The sequence below is a fragment of the Mauremys mutica genome, chromosome 1 (genome assembly GCF_020497125.1).
Source record: "Mauremys mutica isolate MM-2020 ecotype Southern chromosome 1, ASM2049712v1, whole genome shotgun sequence".
Lineage (NCBI taxonomy): Eukaryota > Metazoa > Chordata > Testudines > Geoemydidae > Mauremys > Mauremys mutica.
In genome coordinates this window covers 44,197,793-44,217,969 of record NC_059072.1, presented here as the reverse complement: position 1 = coordinate 44,217,969, position 20,177 = coordinate 44,197,793, and the positions used below count along the sequence as shown (strand labels likewise).

Genomic DNA, 20,177 nt, shown 5'->3' with positions numbered 1-20,177 from the left:
TAATAATTATCGTAGTCAATTTTTGGCCTCAGTGAATTCCTGTGGCAATGAGTTCCACAATTTAATGACTTATTGTGTGGAAAAGTATTTCCTTTAATTGGCTTTGAATTTTCCACCTTTTTAATTTAATTGAATGTCCCCTTGTTCTTGTGTTTGAGGAATGGATAACCAAAGTTCTCAGTCTCCCTTCTCTAGCCCATTCATTATTTTACATACATTTTATCCCCTCTGATTCATCTCCTTTCCAAGGTTAACAATCCCAGTCTTAAAAACAATGAGGAATCTGGTGGCACCTTAAAGACTAACAGATTTATTTGAATTCCAGTCTTGTCCATCTCTTTTTATTATTTTTTTCCACATCCTTGGGCATTCTCATCACTCTCATTAGTTCTTCAATATGCTTTTTTTTTTTGAGATGGAGTGATCAATACTGTACACAATATTCCAAACGAGGCTGCAACATTGATTTATATAAAGGCATTATAATATTCTTTGTACTCATCACTATCCGAGCTTTATTCATCCTATCATCTTATTAGCTTTTTTTGACTGCAGGTGCAGCAGGGGTTTTGTGAATTCCAAAGTCTTCATTGAGCAATCTATGTTGAAGGTCCCTTTCTTGAGTTGATAGTTGTCATAAACAGATAGTTAAGGGTTAATGCCTCTTTTACCTGTAAAGGGTTAAGAAGTTCACCTAGCCTAGCTGACACCTGACCAGAGGAACCAATGTGGGGACAGGATGTTTCAAAAGGAAGAAGGGAAGTTCCCTTTGTCTTGGTCAGTTTAGGGGTTCACATGCAGGTCCTCATATCTGTACTCTAAAGTCCAGAGTGGGGGTGAAACCTATGACAATAGTTAATTTAGAATGCTGTGAGTTATAAGAGTAGTTCATATGTATATCACTTGCCATTTATTGACGAAAGCATTTCCAATTTTGTTGCACGTTCACCTACTTTTTGTCTCCCTGAAGTTCTTCACTGTCCTCTCTAGTCCTATAAATAGAATAACTTTGTCATCTGCAGATTTTTAAGGTTTTCTGTTTAGCTCAAATAGCCTCTGTAGCCTTGCCATGTAGCCATATTGGTTTAGTCTTTGCCTTCTTGGTTCCCTTTCTGTTCAGCAGTAGACATTTCTTCTGAGACTTTTTTTAAAGTAGCATCCGTGCTAGGACTAAGAATTTTACTTCCTTTATTTTTAACTTTATATCTTTTTTGACCAACGGTCTCATTTTGTTGAAATTTCCCTTTCTGAAGTTTAGTGCCACTGTATCGCTTTTTGTTACCTTACTTGTCCCTTGGAAGTTGAACTCAATTATATTGTGGTCACTGTTATTTAGTGGTCAGTGACAGTCATTTCTTGAATTAGCTGCTAGGTGTTACTGAAGACTAAGGCTTTGTCTATACTGCGCAGCTTTTAGTGACATGGCCGCGCTGACATGGCCGTGTCATTAAAAGTCGGGCGGTGTAAACGCTGTTTGTCGGCACTTTTGCGGACAAAATACTTCCACTCCCTACAACTGGGGTTCGCATTGTCAGGTGCTCCTGCGGACAACAAGCCGTTTACATTGTCATTTACTGCAGCAAAATGTTTGTCTTTCTGGGGGGAAGGTGGCTTTTTAAAGTACCTGTGAATGACAAAAGTTTTGTCGTTCAATTGGCAGTGTAGACAAAGCCTAAGTCAAGATTAGCCTCTGTTCTTTTGTGCTCTATAACTAGTTGTTCCCAGAAGCAATCACCTTAAAATGTTGAGAAATTGTTTTTCTAAATGTTATTCCATTGTGCTGTTTGACCAGTGTATGTGTGGTAGTTGAAGTCCGCCAGTATATCATTTTGCTGCTGCCCTGGTTGCACAGGGTTGAGAGAGATCAATCTCCTTTTCTTGATCCAGGGGCCAGTCATGTAGCCCTACTAATATATTTATATTTATATCCTTATAGCTTGGAATTTGTATCTATTCAGATTCAACTGTGTATTCCTGTCTACTCAGAATTTTTACCTTGCTAGATTCTGTGAAATCATTTAGATGCATCTCTATAACCCAACCTCTTCAGCCTTGTCTTTCTTGATTATATAGTTTATAACCCGATATTACAGTATTCCATCATTTTTTGTCTGTTTTGATAATGTCTATTATATTTAGGTCTTCATCCATTGCAAGGTATTCTAATTCACCTAAATTTGCTTTTAAACTTCTTGCATTTGTAGATAGACAACTATAGGTTTTTACTCTTGACTAGAAGCCTGATATTATTTAATTTCTTAATCTGACTTCCTGCTGATTTTATAGAATTTACCTCTCTGTTTTTACCCTCTCCTTGTTCTACTCCAGTTGTAGTTTGCATCCTACCCTTTATTAGATACACAGATAGCATTATATTTAACAGATATCTCTGTTTCACTGACTTTCTTCTCAACTGCTGCTGGCCAGGAGTGGTGGAAGCTCCCTAAAATGGGGAGATCATCAGTGCCCAAACCACGGCCCTGCCCCTACACTGCCCCTTTCCCTGGAGGCCCTGCTCCCTGCTATGCCCCTTCCCCCTGAGGCTCTGCTCACTCCTTTCCATCCCCTCTCCCTGTCGCTCACCCTTACAGCCAGTAAAAAGTGATGGGGCCATAGCCCCCTGACCCTCCCCTGTTCTGGCATCCCTGCTGCTGGCTTTTCCCCAGCGCTTAATTTAAACACTCTTCCAAAACCTTATTTATTTACGAGCCAGAATTCTGGCTCCATTTCCTTGAAAAATGTTCCCCAATGCCTAATAAACTTTGTACCATCTTCTCAACCATGTGTCACGCTGTTTTGGAGTGGCTCACGACTGAGAGTGCTTACCTCAGGGCAGACTGTCAGAGAAAAGGACAGACATCCCAAATTGGTGGTGTGTTCTATAATTAGATTTCATCAAGCCAGTGACAAATGTGAGCTCCTGGATCACTCTACAGCAGTGTTTCCCAAACTTGGGATGCCGCTTGTACAGGGAAAGCCCCTGGCAGGCTGGGCAGGTTTGTTTATATTTGGGGTTGAGAAGGAATTTTTCTTCAGGGCAGATTGGCAGAGGCCCTGGAGGTTTTTCACCTTCCTCTGCAGCATGGGGCATGGGTCACTTGCTGGAAGATTCTCTGCAGCTTGAGGTCTTCAAACCACAATTTGAGGACTTCAGTAACTCAGACATAGGTTAAGGTTTGTTATAGAAGTGGATGGGTGAGATTGTATGGCCTGTGTTGTGCCTGCAATCAGACTAGATGATCATAATGGTCCCTTCTGACCTTAATGTCTATGAGTCTGTGTCCACAGTTCCGGCCGATCGCAGCTCCCACTGGCCGCGGTTTGCTGCTCCAGGCCAATGGGAGCTGCTGGAAGCGGTGCAGGCCGAGGGATGTGCTGGCCATTGCTGTGGACGCGGCAGGTAAACAAACTGGTCTGGCCCCTAGGGGCTTTCCCTACACAAGCAGCGTCCCAAGTTTGGGAAACACTGTTCTACAGTCTTACCATGGAGTCACAGACAGTCCCCTTAGACACTCCAGTCTATCTTGCCACCCGGACAAATAGGACTTTGTGACAAAATGGTTACTTACACTAAAAATCACATCACATTTAGGTTGCTTCCAGTCCCAAGAGACCAGTCACTTACCCCAGATCAGTTAGTACTCTAGATCTTACCCTAAAGATAACGCTGGTAGTCAATTCTACAGTAAACTAATTAAACGTTTATTAGCTAAGAAAAGGAAATGAGAGTTATTGAGAGGAAAAAGCAGGTAAAATGTATGCACAGGTGAGTCACAGTTTGTAACTCCAAATGGTGGCAGTAATGTAATAAACTGCCAGTTTCCCAAAAATCTTTTCAGGGTACCGTAATGGACTACAGATAAGTGAAAACAATGCAAGTAACATCCCACTAGTTTTCATTAAGTTTAAAAAACAAATACACTCTTATTCATTTAACAATCACTTTGATCTATACTAATACACAAGTGAATTGGCCTAGGCCTCTGGCATGAGCTGGCACCTGGTCTGCCAGCGTCACATGATGCATTGAGTTTTCCTTTGCCTAGCTGTACTACGCATGGAACTGGAAATATTTCAGAAAAAGCTATCACTGAGTCCCTGAATTTAAGCCTTCTATTTAGAGCTAAATTTAGCTTCCAGGACCTCTTTCACATCTCCGGACATCATTGGTACTAATATGTATCATGACTACAGAGCACAGGTTCCTCAATAGAAATCCATCTAGGTGTCTCATGATATCTGTCACCTTCACACCCAACTTTTTACAGGCATGTCACCCAGCAGTTCTCAGTCACCTCATACCCAACTTTTTACATTCCTGATGATCAGTTCTCCCCCTCCACCGCCCCGCCCCATCTCCACCTTTGAAAACAGAATCTACTTAAGTAAAGTAAAATGTCTAAGGAGCCTTAATTCAAAAACATACAGTATTCTCCTCTGGATCAATTTTAAAGGGAGGTACAAAATTAATTAAAACTAATTTAGTATTTATTTGTGAGGATAATATGAGGTTTGACTTTTTTATAGATCTACTTTTATTCCATCTCATATCTAGTACTGAAGTATGGAATCTGCCACCTTGGGAAGGATTTGTTAGTGACAACATTATTTTTTGGCTGCTGCCAGTGTAGTTGGATGATTTTGATGAATCCATGTGGCTTAGTGATGAGAAAAATGGTCTACAAGCCAGGGGTACTCTGGTTTTAATCCAAGCCGTTGCACTGCATGAACCTGGGCAACTCACTTTACTGCTCAGTGCCCAGCTGTCGAACTGGATAATAAGCAAGAATCCACTGAAAAATAAAGCTTGCATCTACGCCGAGTTTTCCAAGATAAATAAATTAGTCTTGTTCTCCAAAAAGTATTTGGATTTTGATTTGTAAAAGTAATTTTTTACTGTGGAAAAATATTATGTATGAACTATGCATCGTCTTGAACAGAATTTTAAACCTGTCTAATTCACTAAATAGTTGCTTTCATTATCAAGAAGGCAGTGTCTAGATTGCAGTATTGTTGTATACAGGTTGGGCTAGATTCTATCCTCAGGTACTCTGGATTCAAACTAGTGTCTAGAAGCAGAATGAAATCCCATATGTCTAAAGTAATTTAAACATAACATATAAACAAATGCTATATGAGAGAGGTGGCGTGAGGAAGACAAACAGGCGACTCAAACGCTGCTTGGACTAATGAGAGAGCAAACGGACATGCTCCTGCGCCTTGTGCATGTTCTGCAGGACCTCCGGCAGGAGGACAGAGCCCCCCTGCAGTGTATCTGCAACCGCCCTCCCCCGCCACAAAGTCCCATACCCCCCTCACCCAAAATAACCAGAAGGAGGGGCGCCAGAGGCCGTGTAAACTGTCACTGAACCCCAGCAGAGTGCTCAAGTACCCAAAAGCTCTCATACCCTACATTTTGAAAAGTCCTTTCCTTCCCGCCTCACCCAAGCCCCCATCCCAGTTTCATCCCCTAACTGTCTAGTTGATAATAAAAAATACTTTTCTGTTAATTACTGTATCCGTCATGTTCTTTTAGAGGAGACTGTGTTTGAAGGGGGGGAAGGGGGTTGGTAATTTGACAGGACAATCACCTTTACCAGGGTACAGACATGGGGGCAGGATCAGCAGCAGGTCACACACACACTGCAGTCAGTAGGCACCCTGGTCGGTATGGGAGGTGGTTTGCAGGTTCTGTGTGGGTGGGGGGGTACGTGACTTTGTAGCGGGGGAGGGGGGTTACAGATCTCATGCAACGGTCCCTGTCCTGGACCACAGAGCCACGCAGCAGAGGAATCTGTATCCGTCCTCCCCCGCCAAAAGGCCACATAGCCCCCACACACAGAGTCCCAAAAAGGAGGGATGGCAGGCTCCGTTGAAACATCCAGTCCGGCACTGCAGACCGCTCTGGGAGCAGGAGCCTGTCATTCCTCGAGTTTACAGGTGGTCTTTACATCACTGCACACCCTACCCAGCACAGTCCCTGTCCCAGTTTCAACCCTGTAACGCAAAGTCATCAATAAAGAAATCTTTGTAAAGTTACAGTGGAACATGTATTTTATTTTTCAACGTGTGTTGGAAGTTGGGGAAGCGGGGTGGGTGGGGTATGTAACTGCAGATGCTAGTCAACAGTCACTTGGTAAAGAAACAGGGGCAGCTTCAGCTTCTCTGTAAAGAAACTGAACAGTCACAGGTCATGCTGCTCACTGCTCGCTGGTACTTGAACAGTTCCTTGTCGCTGTGCAAGGCGCCTGCATAGGGCTTCACGAGCCAGGGCATTAGCGGGTAGGCTGGGTCCCTGACGATCACTATAGGCATCTGCACATCCCCAAGACTTATTTTGTGGTCCTGGAAGAAACTACCTTCCTGCAGGCGTCTAAACAGACCAGAGTTCCTGAAAACACGCACGTCATGAACTTTGCCTGGCCACCCGACGTTGATGTTGGTAAAACGTCCCCCATGGTCCACCAGTGCTCGCAGCACCATTGAAAAGTAGCCCTATTTCTCAGCAGCTGACTGTGGAAGAGGTGGACGATAAGGTGCGAGGAGTTGACAACGGCCATAACTGCAGCGGGATCCGTGCTCAAAGTGCTGTGGCGCCCGCGCTGTCACTGAGCAGAAAAGTGCACGAACAGATTGCCCGCACGCGCTTTCAGGGAGGGAGGGAGGGAGGGCGTGATTGACGGTTCAGTGATGACAGTTACCCAAAACCACCCTCGACACATTTTTGCCCCCAGCATGCATTGGGGGGAAATCCCTGGATTCCAATGGGCAGCGGGGAGTGCGGGAACTGTGGGATAGCTTCCCACAGTGCACCGCTTCCAAAGTCGACACTGGCCCCGTTACTGTGGACTCACACAGTCGAACTAGTGTATTTAGTATGGATACACAACTTCGACTTCATAAGGTCGATTCCACAAATTCGAATTAAGTTGATTCGAAATAGTCTTGTAGTGTAGACGTACCCTTAGTCTGTTAACTGAATTCAGCAAATACTTGGAGAGAGAAAATATTCTGGATTCTCCATAGATTCTGTATTCTGAAATTAGCTGAATTCTGACTCTCTTCAGGTTTATCTGAAATGTGTGCAAATCAGCATTGTGTGTGTGTGTGTGTGTGTGTTTGTACCATATTCTGGCTGTCCATGTGGCTTCACACAACCCCTAAACAGCTTCTCATGCAGATTTCTCCAAGGATGAGTGCAGAGCCATCACGTATGTGTTATACTCTAGGTATATTTGTGCATATGATTCCTGAGCCCCACCTTGGAATGCTTTGTGGCAGCTCTTGTGAATTCAAAGATAGCCTGCAAAGTGCCAGTTCTGTGGGATTTCAGAGAACCAGGATTAGGGAACAGTTATGCCGCACAGTTCCTCTCATAGATCCCTTTTCTCTCACATATGCATATCCAGGAGAGCCAGCATTGTTTCCTGACACATGGGTTACAGGAGAAACCTGGAAACATAGAGTTAATGAGTGATTCGCACTGCTATGCCTAAGAAGCTGCAAACACATTACATTATCTATTATTGCATTTTCTGGCTGTCATTTATCATTTTTCTTGGCTACTTTCCAACCATTCTTGGCAGCATCATTTTTCCCAAAGATTTGTTATTGAATGTGATGATTTTTTTCAGGCTGCTGCCAGTGAGAGCCTGAATGTATGGTACATATGCCACATATCTTGGTCACCATTAAAAAGTCACCAATGACCAAAAGTAGCCACACAATTGTATTTAGGTTGCCATAATATATCCCACTGCTTAGTGCTTTTTCTTAAATACATCTGTTTGATAAGTGTTGAGTACCTCTGTCACTCAGTAAATGGTCTGTCAGTATGACATATTATGTAGGGCTTTTTTTTTTTAAAGAAGGGGCGAGTAATGCCTACAGGGAACTACATTAAGCTCATTTATTGTGTGACTTTAGCAAGATCTTAACACTGTGCTCTAATGGTTAGAAGAGCGTGTATTGACCAATTAAATAAATGTAAATGTATATGACTTTACTATCTGATTAACCTTGGGCAAGAGATGTCATAAAAGATAAAACACTTAATATTAACAATGAAGGCCATTCTTGTGCATCCTACTAATGATCTTCTCAATGTAGAGAAGCAAGATGCCTTGAAAGTTTCATCAGTGCATTCTAATAACTACTCAGATGATCCCACTGCATATTTTTAGTATTTATAACACAATGGCAGGCCATATCATGCCTTAGGTTTGGATATGCCCAAGGCAGGAACCATTATGTAGATAGTTTCCAGAATTCTTCCCAGCCTACAGACTGAATGCACATCCACTTTTCCTGAGGTTTCATTTAGCCTTTACTGACTTATTAAAAAAGAACAAGCAATTAACATGTTCGGGAAAAACAATCATAAGTTTTGCTAAAGTCTTCATGCAATTTACTGGCTGCCTGCACTATTCTTAATCTGTCAATATACTTAGTAAAGCAGGATATGGAAAGTAGATTTCATAAACCATTAGATTCCCATTTTCTATCTTCAGTAATTGCACCAGAGAGGGTGCATAGGAGATATTCTGAGGGGAGGAATTCTGGTTAAATCAAAGCTCCTAGGGAGAGCATGCTGGAATGGTCGCTCCACTGCAGAGGGTACAGTGTATGCTTCCCTCTATGTCCAGCCAGCTCACTGGCCAACCTAGGGGTAGGAGGTCATGGCCCTGTCTTCACCCATTTCAGGCAGTTACTATCCACATGGATACTAACAAGGTTCTTACTCCCTAACTTTGAGTCTGGCAAGAGATGTAGGCCAGCAACCATCTGGACCTCAACCCAATAAGGCCAAAATTCCCTGGAGCCGCCGCTGCCCAACATGCCCTTTCTGCCGTGAGCAATGTCTCCTGCGTTGGGGCTTGTGAGGAGGGTTCCTGGCTGGATCTGAGGTTTTTAAAGACCTTTTATGCCCTCTGGCCCCTTTGCCCAATGTCAGTAATATAAAGGAGCCAGAACAAATGAGGGTCACAGGCATAGAAGTGTTTTTGTTTTTGTTTTTATTGACAGAACTATTCATTATTTACTTTTGCATTTTAATTAATAAAAATTCTGGGCATGAATCAATCTTGCGTACCCAGAGGTAAATTAGGAGTAACTTCACTAAGATAAATGGAGCTAAACTGGTGGTTTAACTGATGAGGTAAATGGGGGTAAAACTGATGTAAGTGAGAGAAGACTCTGGGTATTTATATTTATAATAGTGAAAAATAACTACTAGATCTTGTCATTGTCAGTCCTCCACTTTTAACCATCATCATCTTCCATTTTCTCCTCCTGGCTAAGGACTGGAACATGCAACAAGGCCAACAACAAATGAGTCAACCTGGTAGTAACCCATTTTGATCAGTGTAGCCTTTTGCCAGAAATGTCCCTTAAGTGCCAATGGAAATGCTATGTGCACTACTGAAATCCATTTGTGCAGAAATAAAAGAAAATTAGTTTCACAGCCTCACAAGGAAATTTTTGGCCTGGTAGAAGTGTGGGGGAATAGGGAAATGAAAAGCATTTTAATTATTTTTCACTCCTATCTGACTTCTATATAAAGGTAGCCATGCAACTGGCTAAAACATGATCCTATGACTCCACCAACTTGCTGTATGAATAAATCAACAAGCTGTGGAAACATGTTCTGCAGCTTCAGGCAAGCCTATGTGCACATGAAAACATGAAGTATTTTTGCTTTATAAAATAAAACCTCCAGTATTAGAGTTCAAACTATTTTTAGGTATTGGATGAAATACTGTGGGTCAATTTTATGGAAACCATGTTGCTATCAATTTTTAAAATCAAGCGTTCAGTCCAGAAATTAGTTTCTAATAATGCAGATTTGACTTCATTTTCTGTTTCCTCTTTTTAAAATATTTTCTTCTTCCATTCAGCTAAAATAAAATTTTAATTTAAGCACAATAAAGCATTGCATTTACATGGATGCCTACTCCCAGGTAGCCAGGAATAAAGTGGTTGTAGATTTGCTAATTATAACACACAATAAATTACACAAAGATATCCCACCCCTATTTTGTCCATACATCGTCAGCTGGTCAACCTCAAGTGTTTACACAAAGCATTGCTGTATTTTCTCATAGTAGTATTACACCAGTACCACTGAGGGAAAACTGCCTCACTCACTCTTTTCTTGAACTCTCCCCTCCCCCACTGTGCATTACTTCCACCATCACCTTCCTCAAAAGCAGTTCATTCTGTCTGTGTGTGTGTGTATTGCAATTTTCAATTTTAAGAAAGCAATAGGAAAAAAGTTAAGAACTGCAAATGTGGGAAAGCATAGTATTTGTAAATCAGTTTTCTGTGAGCATTTTGTGAAGAGTACAATAGGTGAATAGCAGAGTAAAGAAGGTGTATGAACTTAGAAAATCCTCTGGCATTTATACAGGCTTCCCACAAGATTTACTGGGTATAAAAGTGTATAATGCACCAAAAAAGTGAATCCTTCTCCTTTTTTCTTGTTCGTTGAAGCTATCACTCCTTGTCCATCAGACCTCCGTATGGAATTTAAAAAGTGGTAGTACTCTCTCACGCCCAAACTCTGCTTCGTTAGCATATGAATGTCCAACAGATTGTTTGAAGTAACAATTAGGAGAACAATAGATAAAGGAGGAAATTGGAGACAGCAACTAACACCTGGGAATCAGGGCTTAAACAGCTTTCTTTTACATATTGATTAAAAGAAAACACTAGCAAATGCATATTGACTGAAAACGTGGTACAGAAAAAGTGCTAATATACATAACGCATGGCTTGGCTGTCACTTTCAGTTACACTCTACACATAGCTCACTTACCACTTTGCCTCGTAAAGGCCTGATCCTGCTGTTTTTGTACACACCAAATTCCTGTTGACTACAGTGAGTGTACACATGTATAGGGGCTGCAAGATTTCAGGGGAAATGTCTTAAAGGAGTTGGAGTCATGTGGATGATACAGGTGTCCTGTCAGAATAAGCAACATGCTCCAGGGAAACAACTGGAAAATATTGTGATATATATGTAAATATTCTTGCCCAGAAGCAACTATAATTGTAATGTCCTATAATCAATAATATATGATGGCTTTCTCCCAGGGATCCTGGTGAAAATAATATAGGGACCTTGCTGAGCTAACTTGTTTGTTTTTGTAAAATTTTATCAATGGCACAATATGAGCAGAGTTTTACAACTTCTTACAGCATTTTCTCAAAAAAGACAATCAGTACATGCACTTGGTATGCCTGCATAGTTAGTTGTTTCTGCAGTAGGTTACAGTGTGCTTCTTTTGAACAATGTTTAAAGAAACTACATTAGGGTTATGACCCTAAAATATGACAGGGATTCTCAAAACCCCTGCAACCTCTATCTAACCATGAGAGCCCAGATTCTGCTTTTATCACCTGTGCACACCAATAAAGTCACAGGAGTTGTATGGGCATAAGTGAGAGCAGAGTTTGGTCTGAGGTTATTTAATGGTGGATATTCATCTAAAAACAAAACTACGTAAATCAAGGTATAATACGCACTTTTAATAGTAACCAATTTTTCTATTCAGTGCTGAAATTCATCAAATGAAGTCACCAGTCACATGCTGGACAAAGAAAGATTTAGAGTGAAGTCCTGGTCCCTTGAAGTCAATGACAAAATTCCCACTGACTTCAGTGGAGCCAGAATTGACCATTTCTGAAGGGCCACGCAGGAATACATTTTCTGGAAGTGGGAGTTTCTGGTGCCAGTTGCTGTACTTCAGATGTGATGGAGAATGGAAAGAAGGGAATGGGGATGGAATGAAGACTGGAAAGAAGAAGATATGTTTCATTAGTCCTGCTACCTACAAGTATATCAAATGTGGATGAGCTAAAGCTTTAAAACTGGTCAATAATCTACATTCAAATAAAACTACCAAATACATTACTATTTTGTGCACATTTGCTTATAAGACCGATATAGACTGCAATACTGATGGCATTAGTGTTTTATTTATCCTATATTTACCATTCAAAATCTAAAACAGGTGAATTTAATAAATGTCTAGGCATTAGAAATGATAATTCACTTATGTCACACTGTCTGGAGTGGCTCGTGACTGTGAGAGCCTACCTCAGGGCAGAGTGTCAGAAAACAGGGCAGATACCCCAAGCTGGTAGAGTGTTCTATAATTAGATTTCACCAAGCCATTAACAAATGTGAACTCCTGGATCACTATACTGGTCTAACCATGGAGCCACAGACAGTCCCCCTAGCCTCTCCAGTCTAAATGACCTTTTATGACAAAAATTACATCATATTTAATTTTATGTTGCTACCAGTCACTTACCCCAGATCAATTGGTACGATAGATCTTACACCAAAGACAATGCTGGAAGCCAGTTCTATAGTAAACTAACTAAAGGTTTATTAGCTAAGAAAAGGACATGAGAGTTATTGAGAGTTTAAATATAGGCACTGGTGAGTCACAGTTTGTAACTCCAATGGTGGCAGTAATGTTATAAACTGCCACATTCCCAAAAGTCTTTTCCAGAATATCCAAAAGGTGTCTGAGGAACTCTGTTTTGCGTCTGGTACACTTCCCTGTAAGAGTCCAAATAGTCCAGAAATGCAGGACCTTTCCTCGAGTCCATACTTATAGTTTCTTCTCACAGAAAACAAGCTGACAATGTCACTACCCACATGGGCTTTTCTTTTGATAATGAAGAGTGAGGAATGCATTTTGAGTCTTTGACCTATGATCATCACACACAATGGCCACTTACTTTGAAGTTAGCACTTTTCTGTTAAAGTTCTTCATTTGAATTCCACAAGGCTTCTTTCTTGTTTGATGTGTTATTTAGTCCCTGGGGTATACACAGGGCCGGCTCCAGACCCCAGCGCGGCAAGCACGCGCGTGGGGCGGCCCTTTCCCTGGGGGGCGGCAGGCTGGGCAGGCGGACCTGCCGCAGTCATGCCTGCGGGAGGTCCACCGGAGCCCCGGGACGACCGGACCTGCCGCAGGCATGACTGCGGCAGCTCAAGCAGAGCCGCCGGACCTGCGAACCGTCCGCAGCCGCGGGAGGTTCAGCCGAGTTGCGCGACCAGCGGACCCTCCGCAGTCATGCCCGCGGGAGGTCCGCTGCTCCCGCGGCTCCGGGGCGCCTCCCGCGTATGACTGCTTGGGGCGGCCAAAAAGGTAGAGCCGCCCCTGGGCATACATAATGTAAATGTTTGCTACAACATTATAATGGGATACGATAAGTAAAAACAATGCAAATAACATCCCACTAGTGTTCAAGACATTTAAATACTAAATACACTCATACCTTTAACAATCACTTTGATCTATACTAATATACAAGTGAATTGGACTGGGTTCTGGCATGAGCTGGTATCTGGTCTACCAGCATCACAACTTGTTTGTGGATTCATCCTTTTTTTTTTTCCTTGTTACTGATACTTTTCTGTTTTTATTATTTTTTTTGTAGATTTGGTTTATGGATACTATAGACAGCAGAGAAAAATGATTGAAGAGATTGACTGGTCCTATACAGGTAAATGCATTATGTGACTGAAGAAAATATTTTGATTTGATATTTCACATTCACGATTATAACTCCTGGGGTCTGCAATATAGCTGTAGCTAAAGTTGTACTGGGGACTGAGTTTTATATAGAGAGAGTTTGAAATTAAGTCTGGAAAGTTTCAGGAACAAGTATTGATTCAGTTACTGTAGAACAGGCTAGATTTGTTTTTCATTGAATTTGTTACACTCAAAACGGCATGGCTCTGATTAAGCAAAGTGGTTTAACATGCAGTGGTCTTTAAGACTTGAGTACTCACCCTCTATTGTTAGGCGTTCTCTCTCATCACCTGTATATCACAATTTGGGGATTATGCAAGGCAGGCAGACAGGCCATGGCTGGCTAAGTCCTGGTTGAGGGGTAGCGAAATTATCTGCACCTGCTCTATGTCCACTCCTGGAACTCAGTAGGATTCAGCTTTGGAGCACCTGACTCTCTTTTTTTCCACACCAGCTACCACACTGGCTTAACCATCCTCAGGATCAGTCAGTCTGGTACAGAGCTCCCATCTGTGGGAGGGGAAGACTTTAGTGCTGCTTGGGATTTACCCACACTTGTCTTCAGTATGGATTAAATAACAGGTGAATAAGACTTATACAGATGGGCTGTATTAGAACTTCAGGATCCCAGATTTTGCTATAAAGGACTGTGATCTTTCAGATGTATTGAAATGTTAATTTTGTTCTAAAGCATTATTTACATCTTACCCAGAGCCAATTTAAAAAAATGCAAAGTAACATATAGTAGCTGTATATAGCCACATACTTTTTGTATAGCTTTAATTTGTTTAATCACTGTCAAAAGGCACCAGTATGAGAAGAATCAGGAACCTGGCAAATTTCAGCTCTTAATATCTTTAGTTCAAAAAGTTTCTGAAGCCACAGATAACCTTTTTTCAAATCTAAAAATAGATCTAAACTGATTTTAGTATCCATCTCTCAGTTTGTAAGGCAAAACCTTTTCTTCCATGGTAGAACATGTCTAACAAGTTTGAGCCCAGAGAGAATTGAAGCAGGCAAGTCATAAACCCCTTAACAATGAGTTTATAATGGAAACACCTACTCAGACATTTTGCGCTATAGTATCCATGGGCGAGATCAATCAGCACAACATTCCTTATTCAAAATCCTTCTCTGTCTTTTGTAAATATTACTCTGTATAAAAGAAGTAGAGTTGATCACAAAGAATGCATATGCTCAGAGGCCAAATCCTGATCCCTGTGCAAAGAACTAGTAAAGCGCTTTTGCACATCTTTGCATAGGGGATTGATATGGGGGTCAGGGCAGGACAGAACCTCCCCTTAGGCCACAAAATACCATCAGAGCTTTTTTTCAGCTGCTACTACACCCTCAGGACTGCAGTAACAGCTCTAATCCATGGGCATCCTCTCTGCCTGATTTTTTTAAAGCTGGATCTGTACCATTCAGATGGACAGACTTAACCTCTAAGAAGTTTGTATGTGGCTGGGACCACACTGCACAGCTCTGTTGCTATGAGACCTCCTAAGACTCTTTTTGCAAAGTCTTTCCTGGTCTTACATTTTCTAAGTATCTCCTTCTGGATGCATTTGTTGTCACCAAAACTTGAATTTGTCTATGTACTCAATTTTGCCAGCTCTCATAATTTTATCATAACTGTCATGATATTTGCTGTGTTTCTTAAAGATCTAGCTCCTGGAGTCAAGAGATGCATTAAAACTTCAGCTTTCATTTTTTAAAAGTAAGTTTCTAGTCCTCATGGTTGCAGAGAACAGCTTTAAAATGTAACAACCTGAGTGCATTCTAAAGGCTCAAAAGCCAGAAGGCAAATAAAAAGAACCCAACCTTTATTTATTGATTAAATCTCAACATTTTTAAGCCAGTCACATGAATTTTTAAGGCCTGACTGATGATTTTTGAATGCTCAAGGTTGGCAATACGAGGTATGCACATGCCTATTTGCATATGGAAACTAGAGTTTTGGTGCATAAACTTGCATGCACAAGTTTGAATGTACAGCCCAAACTGAGAAAGTGTACTCATTCTTTGCTCAGACTCAAATTATGCTTGGATTTGATAGCCTTGAATCCTGAGCACTAAAGAGCTTGAGAAATTAGCCTCTGTGGCTGTTGCCTTGTGGCAGCTTTGTGGGCCTTTGGGGCTCTCCAACCATTGAGTTTCATCAGCATGAGGTAGAAGAATTCCCTCTCCTGCAGTTGCACAATTTACTTTAGACAGGTGCCTGTAAGTCTGCTCTGCTAGTAAACAGCAATATAGCCAGGTTTGGACAAACTTCACCCTGCCCACAAATGTTAGTCTACGGTTACTATATTTCAGGATATCAAAAAGAGGACACTCTGTGGAGGAGGTGAAGGAGCTAAATGAGAAGAGCGGAACATAGACGGGGGGTACAGCTGGGGGTGTTGGAGGGGATACCTGTGGTAAGGGTACTTATTGGAGATGGGGGGCAGTGACAGGACAGCAGGCACAAGCCCAGGATGCAGCAACAGTTGTCAATCAGCACCTCCCTGTGGGACACCCTTCCCAAGGCTGGGAGCCTGGCCTGGGTGGGCGGGATCTGGCAGCTATGGCTTGCAGGGGAATGGACCAATTAGGAAGTGGACCAGTTGGGGCTCTTTCTGAGCTACAGCCTGTCTGCTCTGCAAAAACCCCAGACATTTCCTGTTGTTAGAAAAATCTGCCTGGACAAAGAAAGGCAGTTCAAAAAAAGAGGCTCACCTCCCTTAATGTACTTCTGGAAGGTGCTTGTCTGCTACAGTGGGATGATGGTAGCATATGAACTGATATAGAATAGGACAAATGAAAGAATAATTTGAATCTCCCTCCCAAAAATCCTGAAACTGTAATTTAATAATAAACCACCTTCATATACCATGGTATTATTTACATATCTTTTAAATTAGGCTCCTAATAAAATGTTATTAACAACATTGTATTCTGAAAGAATACCTGTTTTTTAATACACTTCATAATTCTTATTAGGACCCAATTTACTGCTGTGCACTAAACCGTGCATTTGCATGCATAGATCTATAAATCTGCATGTGAAGTAAGCTGGTTTGAATACACAAGTGTTGACTTTTGGAGGTGCAAGAAATGTAAGCATTTTGCAGATGTATGTGTAATGCATAAAACAGAAAAATGTACCCTAACAGTTATTTTACTAAGTAAATATCTTTATTTCAATAGGATTATAATTGAGCATTAAATTATCAGATGAAATGACTCTTTGTCCAGTGTGGAACATTTCTAAAGTAGTGACATATATTAAGAAATAATGAGACTGATAATCTTACAGAGAAAAAATTAAGTATACTGAGCAACTACATTTGGTGAAATTGATTATTTGGTGGACAATGAACATTTATATATATTTTGGGTGCAGCAATGATCCCACGTTAATTCAATCTGTAAAACAAGCAACATGAGTTTAAATTTTTTTTGTGACATCTATATGAAAGTTTTTGTATGGATGCCATGTTCAAATATGTAATTTTAGCTGGAATAAGTGGCCTACTGCAGCTTTTCTGATATGTCTGGATGAATGTGGTCTGAGAAGTTTCAAGTCTGTGTATATACCTTGTAAACATGGACTCCTACTACAAAGAATCACTTTTTCTCTTGGTGAAATTCTACTCTTAGTCGGGGTTTTATTGTTTATATTCATGTTACCATGTGCCTCAAACAGGATCTAAATTCTCTGATGAGGCCCCTAGCTTCTGTAGGACTCCAGTGCAGTATTATGCTAAAATTGGAAATTCTGCCCAATTTTCCAGTAAATAAAAAAGGGGGGTATTTTATTGAATTTAATATGTGAATGAATAATACCACCAGTTCAGTATTCCTTGTCTTGTTGTTTGATATTAAATTCAGTTTATACTGCCTCCCAGTGTGCAGCATGACAAATGCAGAACTGCCTTTCGGAAGTTGTCAAAAGCTCCAACTTTCACCCTGGCTATTGGGTAAGAGGTAATTCGAGATTGGAGTGTCCAGGAAGGTGTGGGAGTTGTTGAGTAGTTTGGAATTCAGAGGGCTGCTGAGGCTTTTGGCACTGCAAAGGATGCATCTCTTTCCTCCTTCAACCCAGCTCAAAAGAAGATAATTTTGAACTTTTCTGGCGGGTCTTGAACAACTAGTTTACCACATCAGCAACTCTTGACTCCTGATGTCCCTCTCATCACCCACCCCAATTGCCTCTGACAGTTATGGGTAAGCACTTTACTGTGAAAACAATCAGTGGTGAAATGACTAACCACATTAACATTAACATTGCCATAATTCAACATATCAGCTGGAGCTACTGTTTCAGGTGGTCAGTTTCAATCTCCAGTAAACATCACTGTTCCAGCTCATGTTCAGTTCACATTAAGAAGCTTATCTTTGAAACTGTGAGTGCTGAAAATATAGGTCAACATTTCCAAACCTGGGTTTGGTATCTAAATCCATAGTTAGGCTCCTAACTAAAACTGGCCTGAGTTTGTAGACATTCTGTTAGATTTCCAGTTCTGTTTGTTGCGTATGTATGGACTCAGGTGCCCAACTTTAGGGTTTTTTGACCTTAGATTCTGTTGCCTAATTCCTCAGGACTGGGTAAATTCTGTGGCAAACTCAATGTCATAGAAATGCCAGAAAAAGATGTCTTTGCTTATGGAGAGGGTTCAGAGAAGAGCCATGAGAATGATAAAGGGCTTACAACACACATGCCTTGACTCAAGGAGACCAATCTATTTAGCTTAACAAAGAAAAGTTTAAGGAGTTATTTGATTTTACAGTCTATAAGTACCTACACAGGGAGCAAATATTTGACAATGGCCTTTTCGGTCTAACAGAGAAATGTATGACACAATCCAATAGCTACAAGTTGAAGCTAGGCAAATTCAAACTGGAAATAATGCATAAAATTTTAACAGTGAAGGTAATTAACTATTGGAACAATTTACTGGGAGCATTGGTAGATTCTCCATCACTGGCAATATTTTTAAATCAAAATTGAATGCTTTTCTGAAAGATTTACTCTAGGAATTATTTGGGGGATGTTTTAGGGTGGTCCCTTCTGATCTTGAATCTATGAATATTTTAGGAATCAGTGTGCTTCTATTTCTCACGCTTCCATGGGGCAGCAGATAGCTGTGCCACCTCAGCTGGAACTCAGGGAAGGAACTGTGACACAGAGAGCTGACCTTACTTCCCTCTTATTCCCAAGGAAAAGTTATCAACTACCACTCCTGACCAGTAGCTGATTACAACGCCATCCCACCTCTGACCTGTGCGCCAGCTAAACTGGGTTTACCTACATATTAGGAGTGCAGAGCTAAGGCTCCACCCACTCCTCACCCCTCTCTGCCCACTTAGCACCCCCCTGTTAGAGAGCGAGAGCACTGGGGACATAGCCCCAGCTTCTCCTCCCTATGCCTGATGTGGGAAAGCTGCACTGGTAGGTTGGGGGGAGGGACTTGGCCCACATTTATACCCCTACAAGGTGAAGATCTGTCTCTTGTAATTAAGTCATATTAAATTGTGGTTAGATTGCAATTATTAAATACCATTTTTAATAGGATGGTTTCCCCAGTGAAAGAAAACTAATGAATTCCTTCCTTCTTCCCAGGACTAAGTGAGAGATGGCAGGGTGCTGACACATGGGAAACTTAGGTTCAGGAGCAGTCAAGAGCTGATGAAACTAGGAAGCATGGATGCATCTGGGCTCCAAGGAGAGGGTGCATGTCACATCATATTTGTATTTATTCCTGCTGGCTAGCTACTATAGCAGTATTGGCATAATGTTGTGATCAGACCTGATATTTCTATCGCCCTGCAGGAAATACATCACTGTGATCATATCCATGTATTAATAATAAATGACCTGATAGATCAGTGCCGTAAGTAACAAAGAAACACCTATGCTACTGTGCTTTGGAGGGTCCCACCCTAATAAAGGTTATAGCATAAAAGATAAAAATAGTGTGGATTATTGAATTAGCTGATTTAAAAAGTGACTCAGCAGAGGCTAGCTTCATTTTCCTAGTTGGCTGTTTGCTTAGGAGGCTGTCCAAATGCTTCTTGCATGATAGTTCATTCCATACATTTGTGTCCCTGTGTTTGGGCAGGCTGATGATTCAGCAACAGAAATTACAACATTACACATTTCAGTGCATCACAGGGTTGTGGTTTTCCCTGGTATGCAATTACATGTAAACATTATTGACCATGGAGAAGACATTTAAAATTTCTAGATGGACTGTGTCAATGAGAAACAAGCAAAGAACACGTGTAAAATAAATGAGAAAATAACTATATTTATGGTCAAATATGTGTGGCCCTTATGTTCCTATAAATAAAAGCTATGGTTCAAAAGAGCCTGTTCATTCAAATGGAAGCTGCCTCTTTTGTTACAGTAGAATTGGTCTTTGAGCACAAAAAAGAAGGCTCATAACAGCAAATTACAGCTTATTGAACTTTGATGCAAAGTTTTTAGCATAAATTTGGTGGAAAACTAAGTACACAATGCAGATATTGTTTATAAAGTGGGCCCTGGTATGGTTGCACGTGGCCCTTCAGCCTTGGATGCTTGTAGCAGATTAAAGTAACAAAGATACAAAGCATGACCCATGTATGACCCCAGCTCAT

The 20,177-nt window shown here is 41.2% G+C and overlaps 1 protein-coding gene across 1 annotated transcript in view; it reads left to right on the top strand.

The window, feature by feature from the left end:
- PTPRZ1 (protein tyrosine phosphatase receptor type Z1) overlaps positions 1 to 20,177 on the top strand; it is a 202,398-nt gene that overhangs the window by 34,946 nt on the left and 147,275 nt on the right. Inside the window, exon 2 of the mRNA XM_045002201.1 lies at positions 13,459 to 13,524. Coding sequence (XP_044858136.1) covers positions 13,459 to 13,524 — 66 coding nt within the window. The remainder of the gene's footprint in view (positions 1 to 13,458; positions 13,525 to 20,177) is intronic.